Source organism: Rosa rugosa, chromosome 2 (genome assembly GCF_958449725.1).
Source record: "Rosa rugosa chromosome 2, drRosRugo1.1, whole genome shotgun sequence".
Classification (NCBI taxonomy): Eukaryota; Viridiplantae; Streptophyta; class Magnoliopsida; order Rosales; family Rosaceae; genus Rosa; species Rosa rugosa.
Window position 1 is genome coordinate 56,310,841 of NC_084821.1, and position 13,461 is coordinate 56,324,301.

Sequence of the window (13,461 nt, forward strand, 5' to 3'; positions counted from 1 at the left end):
GAAATGATTTGATCGTACATAATGAGATAGACAAGAAAAGAATTTGTACAAGTGTGTCTAAATCAATTTGGACAACAAAAAATATGTAAACAATACCAAAACTTTAACATAGTTGACACTAAATTGATGAACTCTTGAAGAAGTAGCCCAAATACATTATACTTGGGCTAGATGTTTTCTTGGAAATCATAAAGAAGTAAAACGAGCTCGTATGATACTAACCGTTTTACTATATGATCTCCCTGAACTCCCACTTCATTACTTCAAATCCTTTGATCCTTTGGTTTGATTCTAATACTTCCAAACTCGTCATTCATACATCTGGTACGCCAAAATCCCAAGTCTTCGATTCATAATTTGATTTAAGTTTTGATTCTCTAAACAGCTAAAACAACATTAGTTAACGTGTGATTGGAAGTTCTCGGAATAGCTAAAACAACATTAGTTAATGTGTGATCGGAAGTTTTCGGAATTTATAAACCAAAATCAAAGATAATCAAACCTAATTAGCTTCGGTTTGGTTCATGATTTTTTTTATTTTATATTTCTAAGTCCCCAACCCTTAACCGGTTCAACCGTTTAAAGGATGAACAAACCCGTTTGGGTCCGAGTCGTCCGTTCCTTATAAAAGTGTTAAAAACCCCCATCCGGCTTATTCCTGTTATTGAAGATTTTGTTGAGCCAAAATGGGAAGCGACAGGAAACCGGAGGAGAAGAAGAAGAGTAGGAAAAGGAGCTCTTCTTCACCTGCACAAGGTACTCTTTCTCTTTTCCCAGTTTGCTTACTCTTAAAAAACAAAGCAAAAAAAAAAAAAAACGAACTAGGATGAAAAGCATATAAAAAAAAAAGCTCTCAATTTCATAGCTTTTGCTGTTCTGGTTATTCCCAATTGAGTCAAAATAGCTCTATCAGGCTAGGGTTAGCAGCGGATTTGGTTTCTGTGTTTTTCCGACTGAGAAAGCCTCGAAATTTTAATGTCCAGCAAATAAGAAAATAACTTTCTTGTTTCCAATTTCATTATGATATCGAAGTGGGTTTTCTTGGGCTAATGTGCTTTGTATTTCTTACAATTTGTTTTTTTCTGTTGTTATTGTGGAATTACAGATGAGGGGAAAGGTAAGAGGCATAGAACAGTGGAAGATGAGGATAGAAAGAGCAGAAAGAGTGACAAGAAGGACAAGAAAAGATCACATAAGCATTCTGATAAAGGTATATACCCCTATAAGTCTGAGGCTGCCACTTCATCTTTTCAAAGTTTATGACGTTTCGGGCTTAGAATTGTATTCAATTCGAACTAATTGAGAATGTTGTTTTGATTTTCTTCACTAGTTTAAGATGGATTTTGGGCCTAATCGAATTCCCCTAGAGTAAAGTTCAGTTTGTTTTGACCTCTTAGTTGGGAAGAGATGCCGTCATTGTTTAAGTATTCAGGATTGCTAGTTCAGGAATGATAGAAATTAGGCTTCGATTCACACCAGTAGTGTACAGTATGTGGTGTTATCAGATGCATCTTTTGTTTGGGGTATTTACATGCTCTGTTAGCTCAGAGTTGTTTCGAACATGGAAAAGTAAACAAAAGAAAAAGGGACTAACTAGATCAGATGACACTATGTGCCTTATGATGTTACTTCTAATGGATTATGAGTCAGGAAATTTGCGTTACTAATTTCTTGGCCTATTAAGGATTACGTTCTTCTATGGGAAATTGATTCTGATATTGACATCCTTGTTGTGCCTCAGAAAAGAAGACAAAGGATAAGCATAGAAGTAAACATCGCCGCTTGGTAAGTTATCTTATTTCTAATAACTAATAAGGCCTTGATGGTTTCTGTTTTACCATCTGTGAGCTGTTGATGATCGAATTTTACCTGTGCCTTTTAAATTTTAAAGCAACGGATATCAAAGTTCACAATCTTACAAAGAATACTTATCTGTCATTACATTTAAGATAGTACAAAATCTCGAATATAAGTTTTTGAATACTTTAACTGATCTCAGTTATTGAACAAGTAGGTAACTTTAAGAGGTAATGATGTGATGTTAATCTAAAATTTACACAGAATCTCTAAAGTCTGCAACACTTTAATTTTGATTGTTTAGATGTGTTCTTGTGGTCATTGGTAATTAGTATTATCTCCAGAGCATTGAAAATTTAGATTGTGTGGGGCAATATGTAGAAAATGCGGGAACAGGAAGACTAGCAACACATAGTTTCCATTAGTTGCCTACTTCTGATTATCAGTTAAAGAACCTAGAAAACAAACTTTTTACCAATCTTGCTACCACTGTTTGTTCTTGTTTATTCTTTCTTGCAACTTGCAAGTAAGCAGAAGTTATCTTGTCTTATGCAGTCAGCTAGATTATAGACAGACTTGTGTGGAAGCATTTCTCATTGCAATTTAGAGTTCAACCTATTGGAAGGCTTAGATAAACTCTCTCTATAAATGCAGTAATGCACAAATGTTTGCTCCCTTGTTTTACTGCATCAAGGCTATCTCCTGTGAAAATAAAATTTATCTAGCATTAGTTCAATGAATTGGTAAAAATGTGTGAACTCTTAAGTTATATACATATTGGTTTCAATATAGACACTAGTGTGCTGTTTTAAATATTTGTACTTGATAGTTAATGGTACGCATCTAGTTGGTCACGCTGCATAATCTGTTAGTTTCCTGAGCATTGATTTTCTGGTAGCTGGTACTTAGGAAATTATCTTTTCTCTTTCAGAACATTGAGATCCAAGAACTGTCCGGTGATGACTATTTCTCTAAGAACAATGAGTTCTCCACTTGGCTGAAAGAAGAGAAAGAGGTGTTCTTCTCTGATCTTTCTGCAGAATCTGCACGGCAACTGTTTTCAGACTTTGTGAAAGCTTGGAACAAGAAAAAGCTTGAATCCAGATACTACGAGGGGATTGAAACTGCACCCCGGTCTGCTCATAATTGGAAAATCAAAGGGTGAAAAGCAACACTAGCAGTGGATCTCTGCCCTTGTGCTCTGCATAGCATGTTTCGTTTTTCTTCGTTATCAATAGGTTTTATGTCTACCCAGGGTTAATTCGCACAATACAACATGTAGCTTAAATCCATTTATGATTCTTTCTTTTGTAAGTTGTAACTGGTAAAAGTAAGGTAATATCAAGATGCAGCAGTCGACACCATGTTGTTATCCATCTTAAATGGAGGGTTGATGCTATTGGATTGCGTTTTACCAAGTTTGATTCTAACATTCAAATCGTTACAAACTGCTATTACTAATCCAAATGAAACCATAGGCATGTTCAACTCTTTCAATGACATGTCTAGCGCTCTGAATAGGATTTTGTCAATCTTCCTGTCGAGGTATTAATCTTCTGGGAATTTACAATTTCTAATCCACCCTAATTAATTGGTGTGTCAATGAAACTGAAATCCAACTCGTTTATGAAAACCTTCTTTATAACATTAAATCATTGGATAAAATCTCTTTGATGGGGTGATCAATATATAGAAATTAAAAATGGACCTCATGTTAAGGATTAGAAAATTCATTGTAAAGCACTGTTAGTGACCGAGTTAGGTTCACAATTTAGCTTGGTAAATATGCTATATCAATTTCTGTTCCTAAAATTTATTCTAGATGGTACAAAAAATGATGGCATTCTCCTACCCTAAACGGCTAACTAGACCTCAACCAAGTTATACTATCCCAATAGATGTAGAAGATATGGGAATTGGATCCTATCCTATGCCTAGTATCAAATTAGCTTTGATCCCTTTATCTGGGTACTGTGTATTTGAGGATCTTTAGGTAGCTCCTCTTGACCTCACCAATAGTCAGAACAAGAACACTTGCCATCACTGAAATGGTGAAACCGGTATGGATCCCTCAATATGATTTTCCGCCCAACTACTGCGCTAACATGCTTGTACACAGAATGGCAATCACCACAGACTCGAAGATTCTTGAAAACCTTAACAGGTGAACCTTCTGGAGTATTGATCAACCCAAAAGCAAGGGCAATTCTCTCACTGTGGTTCCAAAGATTTTGCTCCTTCTGTTCTTCATCGGTATCTTGCAGGGAGTAGCTTGTATCAGGAACATAGCCTGCTTCTCTAATCATCTTCATAAGCTCTCCCAACTTGGCATAAATCTGCTGTGTCTGTGGGTGAGACTTTTCTCCCATCCCGAATTTACTCACCTCACTTTTCAACTTGACCCAACTACATGCTGGCCTTTTCGTTATGTTTCTCGAACCCATTTGCCTCCTTACATTCTCTACTTCCTCCCATCTTCCAGTACTTGCACAAACATTTGAGAAAAGAACATAAGCTGAATCGTCTGATGGATCTAACTCAAGAAGATGGTCTGCTGCTTTCCTCCCTAATTCCAAATTGCGATGAATTTTACATGCAGCCAACAAGCTCCGCCACACAAGGTCATTTGGGGGGACTGGCATTTCTTTAATAAAGTTTTCAGCCTCAGAAAGCCTTCCTGATCGCCCAAGAAGATCAATTACGCACACACAATGTTCTATTGCTGGTGGGACACCGAACTCTGTAGTCATTGCATTATAGTATGCAAGACCATCATCCACGAGACCCCCATGACTGCACGCAGAGAGAAGTGAGACAAAGGTGACATGGTCAGGTTTCACACCCAGACTTACCATTTCATGAAAGCTCTCCCTAGCCTTCTCGAAACACCCATGTTTGGCAAACGATGATATCATGATGTTCCATGATAATCGTGACCTAATGGTTGGTGATGGAAGCATCTTCAGAACATCTTCCATCTCCCCGCATTTTCCATACATATCCATCGCAGCATTTGTAATATAATGGTCTGTGTCAAAACCAAGCTTAACTACCAGGCCATGAAGCTGCTGACCTTCTACCAACATAGCCAGGTCTGCACTAACAGAAAGTGCGATAGATAAGCTGAACTGATCAAAGTCCACTCCAGCTCTTCTCATCATCAAAGCAAGTTTCAAAGCTTCCTCAAGGCCATGGTTAGCATTTGCAGCAATGATTGCATTCCATGCAATGGAGTTCTTGACAGTTAGTCCACTAAATATGGAATTACTTGAGTTCAAATCACCACACTTAGCATACATCGTAATAAGGGAACTCTGCACATACTTTTCTGATTCAAATCCTGTTAGAACTATGTATGCATGGATGGGCATCCCATGTTTTAGTAGATCACTAGGAATCAGGAAAGCACCAAGAACATTAATTATTGTAATGTAGTTTGCTGCAGTTCCTTCTTTTCTCATGAGTTTAAAAGCTGTAATTACCTCATCTGGTTCTTTGTTTTCAGCATAACTACCGATGAGAGAATTCCAAGTAACTTCATCTCGCTTGGGCATTGTTTGCAACACCTTCGCTGCTTCAAGCGTCTTACTAAGCTTTCCATACATGGTAACTAATGCATTTCCTACTATCAGATTGTCTTGTAGGCCTGCAATGACTGCTAGAGCATGAAGAATCTTTCCTTCAACTACAAATTCTGGATTTGAACAGGCAGATAATGCACTTGTTAAAGTCACATAATTTATTGCTTTTCTCATCCGCAGCATTTCAGCAAAATGTTTGAGGGCATTTTGGGACTCCTCATTCTGAACATAGCATGCTAACATGGAGTTCCATGAGATTATATCCTTCTCTATCATTCTTTTGAAAACTAACTCAGCATCTTCAGATTTTCCAGCCTCAGAATACATACTTAAAAGAGTATTGCCAACACAAACATTTGATTCCATCCCCAGTTTCACCACTAGTCCATGAATTCCCCTGCCCCACTTCAGTTTATCTGTGGAACCGCAGACTCCCAACAACGTTGAAACTGTTATAGAATTCACTTCTTTATTAACATGCCGCATACGATGAAAATACCGTAATGATTCTTCACAAAGCCCATTTTGCACATTAGCAGAAATAATAGAATTCCATGAGATTGTGTCCCTTTCATCCATGTGATCGAATACATAGCACGCCTCACCCACATTACCAAAGCTACCATACATGGATATGAGCGAATTTGCCACAGAAACACTAGTCTGCAGTCCAAGTTTCACAACATCTCCAAGAACTTGTTGACCCAATAACTCATCCCCCAGCGCCCCACAAGTACTAAACACTATGGCTAAAGTATTATCATTGCAACACACTCCTTCACGCCTCATACGCTTATATATACTCATTACCTCTCCCAAATCTCCACCATTAGAATACCCAACAATCAAAGAAGTCCAAGTAACCACATTCTTCTCCGGCATCTCCTCAAACACCTTTCTAGCATTCGAAACAACACCATAGGTCCCATAAAAATGCAAAACAGAAGTACCCACAAACACATCACACAACAACCCAAGTTTCACCACAAAGCCATGGACTTGCATTCCTTCACAAAACATAGAACCAGACTTATCACACGCAGTAACCAAACTAGCAATGACAAACCCACTCGGCCTAACGCCACAGCCAACCATCTCACAAAAGAACCTAACCGAGTCAGAATACAACCCCACTCTCACATAGCTCGACATCATCGTGTTCCAAGAAGCTTCATTTCTCTCAGGAATATCATCAAACACCTTGCGTGCATATCCAATACGACCAAATTTCGAGTACATGTTGACCAGAGTGTTTGAGCAGAAGGCTCTGAGAGGCACAATGCCCTTTACGCACAATGCGTGTAGGGATTTGCCGGAGGTTTCCTGGGTGATCTGGGAGAAACCCTTGTGGGGGAAGCATGAGATTTCGGGGTTGGGGTGGTCTGAAAGGGGATGGGTGCCGTGGTTTTGGGGTTGTTCTAGGCATTGGAGGGAGATGGGTTTTGGGTTTAGGTAGGTTCTGCGTGTGGAAATGGGGAGGTAAGAAGATGGGTTTGGGATTGGAAGGTGGAGCCTGAGAGCTGAGAATTTTCTGCAGGAGCTAGCCAGCTCTGCGTTTTGCTGCTTCAGGCTTCACTATCAAACTTGGACCTTGGATGTGTAGAGGGAGAGTGACATCTTTCATTCATGTCTTTATTTTTCTTTGGCTTGGGACCAATTAATATTAGGGCTTTTGTATAGCAATTTGAAAATTTCCACATATGTATGAATGTATCCTCTGGCATCTAAATAATGTGAGTATGTAAAAAAAAAATCCAAATAATGAGAGTTTGAACATTTGAACTATTGAAGGGACAATTCTAAAAATAAGATGAATTTCACACTCTTAAATTTGCAATTCATTCTCCTTATTTTCTCTTTTAGAATGAAATTCATACTACGACGGTGTAACTACAAAAAAAAAAGACAAATTAAGATATTAAAAAAGAAAACATGAATTGTGAATTGTAAAATAAGAAGTATAAATTTCACTCCGCAAAGAAAAATTGATAAGATTTGTTGTGGAGGTAAGAAGAGTACATGTTTTTTTTTTTCCTCTCTCTATGTGCTTATTTGTTTTTCAATCATATCAATTGACAAAATCTAATAACAATTTAAAAAAGATGACGGTCCAAATGCTAAATTTGGAACATAAATGTTTTTTGAGAATAGAATATTATTTCTACTTTAAAATTTCATACTTGCGACTAATTAATATAAATGTTAATTGAATATCGAGAACTGAGTGAAAAATATAAATACGTTAATTACAAAAGAATTGTATTAGACGAACAAGTTAATCCAAAATCAAATTATGAATAAATTTTGATACATAATGTCATAATTTACGTAATTTTTCTTTTACACAATCTGATCAAGAGTTTAATGCGTGTCGATCATTATAAGATTTCACCTACAGTGAAATCACTGAAATATGAGAATTCACATGTGTAATTTTGTTGATGAGTGAAAGGAGTTGATATTTAAAAAAAAAGAAAAAAGAAATCATCAAAATAATAACCAATTTTTTTTTTTTCTATTTTTGGGTGAAAGGAAATTGAGAAGTCTACGTAAGGATATATCTGTAGAGCCCCAAACCCCTAAAACCCCCAAGCTCGTTTGCGCCTTAACCCTTAAACCCTCACCGCCAAAGCCGTCGACCCAATCACCATCTTCCTACGACCTCAACGGCGCCGTTTCTTCTGCAACTCCCATTGATTCGACAATGGCCTCCGACGAACTAGACGGCGAGGTCAAGACCTTCAAGAGCTTGGGGCTCTGCGACCAATTGGTCGAGGCCGTTGCGAAGCTGGACTGGCAAAACCCTACCCCTATTCAAGTCGAAGCAATCCCTCATGCCCTAGAAGGTTCCCTGAATCTCCCCTCCTTCATTTTCCTCTAAAGATTCAATCTTTTTCAGTTTTCGAGTTCGAATTTTTCAATTCAAGTATTGATTTTGTGGTTACTGATTGTGAATATTGATTTTTTTGGTGTTAAAGGAAAGGACTTGATCGGACTCGCCCAAACCGGGTCGGGTAAAACCGCTGCTTTTGCCCTTCCCATATTGCAAGCTCTCATTGATTCTCCTCATGCATTTTTTGCTTGTGTTCTCGCCCCAACTAGGTATTGTACTCGGCTCAAAGATTACTTTTTTTTTTTTTTTTTTTTTTTAAAAATTAATGTGAGTTGCATAATCTACAGGGAGCTTGCAATTCAGATATCTGAGCAGTTTGAAGCTTTGGGGTATGAGTTTGGTGCCAAGTCCGCAGTGGTGAGCATTTCGTATTTATAGTGTTCTAGCTTAGGATTTTATGTGCTTTGCGAGTATATGTATTGGTTGAACAAAATGGATGGACGTTGTAGATGTCTATATAACCCGATTTAGCTTTGCATTAAGTATCTGACCTTGTTTCATCTTAATGGTTTTCTGATGCAAGCAATCTTCTGCTAGTGTGTGTACTCTCTAGGTTGTGGCACATGGGTGGTTCTTTAGTGTATTTTTTCTAGTTCTGTAGTTCACCGGAAAATGAAATCAAATTGTGTGCATAACTTTAATTGCTTCAAGTGCTTCTATATTAGTTGGTTGCATCATAGTTTCTTATTGATTTATGTATATGTAATCATTGTTTATGCTTCTTAGCTTCGTTTACCTAATCCTTTCAGCTTGTTGGAGGAGTGGATATGGTCCAACAGACTATTATGCTTGCAAAGAGGCCACACATTATTGTAAGTTTTTATTTTTCTAGTCGAGGCTTGATTTCCTTAACATCTGTACTATAGTTTACTTGGATGTCTGGGCTTTTTAGAATATTGGTTTGTTGACTTAGGCATTTCTCATAATGAAGGTATAGTTTAACGAAGTCTGTCTTTATGTTGTTCTTATATTATCCTACGAATGCTTTTAAATAAATTTTTAAATATGATATATTTTCCTGATAGAAAACATAATTTAATTTGTTATAGATCTGTAGGTATTTCTGTGCCGACATAGGAATATCCGTAAAGGATATAGAAATTTCTGTAAGTTGTTAGGTACTTATTGTTGTTTTTACTGTTATATTCCCTTGAAGGTTGCTACACCTGGACGCCTCATGGATCATGTATCCAACACAAAAGGATTTTCTCTTCGCACATTGAAGTATTTGGTAAGATCTCATTGATCCGATGATTTTCACTATTCTGTTGTAGATGCAATTTCAACTTAGATGGAATAGATGGTGTGAACATATTCAATGTAGACTAGAACCAGAGGAAGATTGTTAAAAGGAGAAAGTAAATACCAAGAGGGTGAAAGAAGACTGACTGGAAAGAAAAATAGGAAGATCGTATAAAGAAAAATTAAAAGTAATAAGAGACTCTGCATAAATTTGTACTATTGCTGAATTTTTATGTCATTACAATAGCCTGTTTTCATTTTCCTAGACTACATCTCGCACCTTCTTTCCCTTCCATTAAGAAAAGTGACATTGTTATTTATGATTGCCCTAAATCAAGTCGTCTCGCTTCTCTTATGACCTCATATATCCCATATCTCATACTTGTCTGGAAATGCTAAGAAACGTTTTACTTTCAATTGAGCAGGTTCTAGATGAGGCAGACAGATTGCTTAATGAGGACTTTGAAAAGACACTTGATGACATTCTGAAAGTCATCCCTCGCGAACGGAGAACATATTTGTTTTCTGCTACCATGACTAAAAAGGTATGGTTCAACAATTTCAATGAATCTACAGTTGTGGATGTATTACTGATATTATTTTCCTTTTGTACCATCAAATGCTGGACATTACACACTGTAAAGTGATAGGTTGATTGGACATTTACCATTCTTGAAGAAGTTATCTTTTGAACATATTTTTGTTTTACAAATTTTACTCAGAATCTCTTGACTAGCTATTATATGAGTTAAAAGAGTTGCGCTTATAAAATTGCAGGTCAAGAAGCTGCAAAGGGCTTGTCTAAGGAACCCTGTGAAGGTATGATGAGAGCCTGCAACATGTTCATTCTCCACAAATTTCTCTCAAATTGTAACCTAATTTCTCGAGTTATCTCAGATTGAAGTAGCATCTAAATATTCTACCGTTGATACACTAAAGCAGCAGTATCGTTTTCTGCCGTCCCAGCATAAGGTTTCTTTCCCTTTTGTTATTCTTCTAGTTTTAGTATTTTTAATCCTTTATGATATGCCTGTACTCATTTAGATGTCATATGCACTCTCATGTTCATAAGTAAAGTATATTAGGGCTCAGCGTGCTGCTAATAATTGCTCACAAGAGTACAGAAATATGTCTATTCTAAAACACTACATTCAAACAGATGTCAGGAACTTCTGAACCTTCTGGCAATTATAGCTACTGAAGTGGACTCATTTATATATCTGCTGAACATCCTGAAGTGTGTGTGCTTAGGGAGGGGAATGGCATGAGTGACTATTGTAGTCAGACATGAATGGTGGTTGTAGGGTAGTAATGGTGCCACAAAGACAGACAAATATCAAGCATTTATTGAGCATTTGAAATATACTGTGCACTGTAAATGAGATGTAATGCCAGATATACTTTGGCTTGCAGTTTTACTTTGTGCATGGAGTTCCTGCTGTTTTTGTTGTTGTATAATGTCCAACTCCCTTTGATATAAACTCAAGTTCACTACTTTTGTGCGTACAGGACTGTTATCTTGTATATATTCTGACTGAGAAGTGTCAATGTACAACTATGGTTTTTACTCGTACATGTGATGCAACACTCCTATTGGCTACGATGCTTCGAAATCTTGGCATAAGAGCCACCCCTATTAGCGGTCATATGAGCCAGGTATGTTACGCTGAATTAACACTTGCCAGTCTTTACTCATTTTGTAGCATATTCAGTTGGTTGATATTATGGAATTTTTCTGACCTTGTTTGTGTCATCCTTTTGGCAGTCAAAAAGACTTGGTGCCTTAAATATGTTTAAAGCTGGAGAGTGTAATGTACTTATCTGCACTGATGTGGCAAGTAGAGGATTGGATATTCCATCGGTGGATATGGTTATTAATTATGATATTCCCTCAAATTCTAAGGTGAGGCTTTCTATTTGCTAATGTAGTGTAGGGCTGGTTGTTTGTCATTTGTGTCAGGGTCTTAATATGTATGTTTGCTACTTAGTTGAGGAGTTGATGCTGTTTAAAACAACTATACCATGTACTTTGAAGCTGCATTTGTAACTTAATGGGAAGATCTGGATCCCCTTATTATATCACTCTAAAGTTATCCTAGTTTCTGTAGTTGTGGTATTACTGAGAGCACTTTCTGTTGCACTCGAATACAATTATGAAACTTATCACCAGCATGTGATAGTAGTAGTAATGTCTTTGATATAGCCTTATTGTCCTTCCTTTCCCCAACGTATCATGGATTCTACTGGTGGAATTGAATTATTGTTATTTATTTCCCACTTTATTGAAATTTTATCTCCCTGGTATTCTGAACCTTTTTCCATGTTATGATGAGTTTGAAAATCATGCGTCCTCAAAACAATTTAGGTAGTTCAAAGGAAGAATGGTTGAAGAAAAAAATATTGTTTAGTACTTGTATCATTGAAATACTGTCGCCTGGTTTTCTAACTACAAGTGAGTCGCAGGATTATATTCATCGAGTAGGAAGGACTGCTCGTGCTGGACGATCTGGGGTAGCAATCTCACTAGTGAATCAGTATGAGTTGGAGTGGTATATACAGATAGAAAAGCTTATCGGTAGGCTCCAGTTTCTTTGTATGTTTTGACACTAACGGAGAGTTTTGAAAGCTTACGGTTTGTTAATTTTTAGGCAAAAAGTTACCTGAATTTCCTGCTCAGGAAGTGGAGGTGCTTCAATTTTTAGAACGTGTCACAGAGGCCAAAAGATTGGCCACCTCGGTAATGTTCTTCCCGAGTTTCTATCCTTAGCTGTTAATTACAATGATTATTTATTGTTAGAGGTTATCCCGGTGGTCATTGGGTACATCTTTTTTTTCTCTTGATTAATCCACATGATTAATCAGCTTTTTATTTTGTTGACGTGATCTACATTTGGCTTTTCCAGAAATTAAAAGAAAAAGGAAGCAAGAAGAGGAAGGGAGGAGGAAATGAAGGCGAGGACGATGTTGATATTGGAAAGTATTTAGGTCAGAAGGATGTCAAGTCCAAAAAGTTCACAAAAAGATGAGATTGCTTGCAGCTCTTCCAAATTTTGACAGAATGGAATTTTTTCTGTGTAGTGTACCATCTTAACATTTGTGTATCTGAAGAAAAAATGATCATCAGTTGACATTTTATTTTTCAATTGGAACAAGAAATTGGACAATTTATTTCTTCAATTGTGTTTTCTCACTAGTTTGGTTTCAGCTTATGATACTAGGGACTAATGCTTATTCTCCTCTTCGTAGGATGTGTACTCCATGGGAAAAATGAAATTGTTCATTAAAGTTGTATTGTATAACACTACCAAAATCATTTTAACCGGAAGACAAGATTCTGAGATTCCCGTAGCCTGTAACAGATACACAAGTGCACAAAATTCTTGTTGCTTCAATGTTATTTTTAATGTTTTAATTTTAAATTTTTTTATCTTTTACAAATGCTTCAATGTTTTCTTAGATTCAACCTCACAATTCTTAGGTACGCAACTTGTTGGGAGGCCAAATCATCCATTCATCGGCGAAGGCCCCTAATCAAATAAAGTAAAAGGATCACATCTTTGCTGATCAGATATTCACCAGTGAGTTCCTTAAAAAAAAAAAAAAAAATTAATTAATTAATTAAAGATTCACACTAACCGGCACACTTTTACCCACGAATTTTTGTCGGCATACACACATTTACAAATTCATGGGCAAAATGCTCTCAAAAAAATAAAATGAAAAAGAACACATTGCATTTTGTGTCAACAAACTTTTGTCGGCAATGCCACCATATTGTCGGAAAGAGCTACCCAAAATTAAAAAGAGAAAAAAAATAAAAAAAATGATAAGTAACCGGAACCCTCTTGTGGATGCAAGGTTCCTACCATTATCACACCAGATTCTCAAGTAGGTTTATATTTTATACCACTAGCTTTGTTTTTTATGCTATGTAAATTGCAACTTCAA

General features: G+C 36.9%; 3 protein-coding genes across 3 annotated transcripts; 2 read left to right on the top strand and 1 right to left on the bottom strand.

Moving 5' to 3' along the window:
• Window positions 1-595: 595 nt before the first annotated feature.
• LOC133732386 (style cell-cycle inhibitor 1) lies at window positions 596-3,227 on the top strand. Its single transcript, XM_062159931.1, has 4 exons — window positions 596-756; window positions 1,106-1,210; window positions 1,742-1,785; window positions 2,729-3,227. The coding sequence occupies exons 1-4, from the start codon at window positions 687-689 to the stop codon at window positions 2,960-2,962; spliced, it is 453 nt and encodes a 150-aa protein (XP_062015915.1). The 5' UTR covers window positions 596-686; the 3' UTR covers window positions 2,963-3,227.
• Window positions 3,228-3,511: 284 nt separating this feature from the next.
• On the bottom strand, window positions 3,512-6,946 carry LOC133728629 (pentatricopeptide repeat-containing protein At3g24000, mitochondrial). Its single transcript, XM_062156052.1, has one exon. The coding sequence runs from the start codon at window positions 6,615-6,617 to the stop codon at window positions 3,807-3,809; it is 2,811 nt and encodes a 936-aa protein (XP_062012036.1). The 5' UTR covers window positions 6,618-6,946; the 3' UTR covers window positions 3,512-3,806.
• A 993-nt stretch (window positions 6,947-7,939) lies between these two features.
• Window positions 7,940-12,802, top strand: LOC133732388 (DEAD-box ATP-dependent RNA helicase 10-like). The gene is made up of 13 exons (XM_062159932.1): window positions 7,940-8,224; window positions 8,357-8,480; window positions 8,559-8,628; window positions 9,021-9,083; window positions 9,428-9,502; window positions 9,939-10,058; window positions 10,291-10,332; window positions 10,411-10,485; window positions 11,023-11,169; window positions 11,279-11,416; window positions 11,977-12,088; window positions 12,162-12,250; window positions 12,417-12,802. The coding sequence occupies exons 1-13, from the start codon at window positions 8,083-8,085 to the stop codon at window positions 12,537-12,539; spliced, it is 1,320 nt and encodes a 439-aa protein (XP_062015916.1). The 5' UTR covers window positions 7,940-8,082; the 3' UTR covers window positions 12,540-12,802.
• The last annotated feature ends 659 nt before the right edge of the window (window positions 12,803-13,461 follow it).

Bases quoted from the DNA above. Each gene is read 5' to 3' on its own strand.
- LOC133732386 (XM_062159931.1), top strand. From the start codon at position 687: ATGGGAAGCGACAGGAAACCGGAGGAGAAGAAGAAGAGTAGGAAAAGG. The intron at 1,211-1,741 runs GTATATACCCCT...GTTGTGCCTCAG, and splicing joins ACATAAGCATTCTGATAAAG to AAAAGAAGACAAAGGATAAG. The intron at 1,786-2,728 runs GTAAGTTATCTT...TTTCTCTTTCAG, and splicing joins GAAGTAAACATCGCCGCTTG to AACATTGAGATCCAAGAACT.
- LOC133732388 (XM_062159932.1), top strand. From the start codon at position 8,083: ATGGCCTCCGACGAACTAGACGGCGAGGTCAAGACCTTCAAGAGCTTG. The intron at 8,629-9,020 runs GTGAGCATTTCG...TAATCCTTTCAG, and splicing joins TTGGTGCCAAGTCCGCAGTG to CTTGTTGGAGGAGTGGATAT. The intron at 9,503-9,938 runs GTAAGATCTCAT...TCAATTGAGCAG, and splicing joins TTCGCACATTGAAGTATTTG to GTTCTAGATGAGGCAGACAG.
- LOC133728629 (XM_062156052.1), bottom strand. From the start codon at position 6,617: ATGTACTCGAAATTTGGTCGTATTGGATATGCACGCAAGGTGTTTGAT.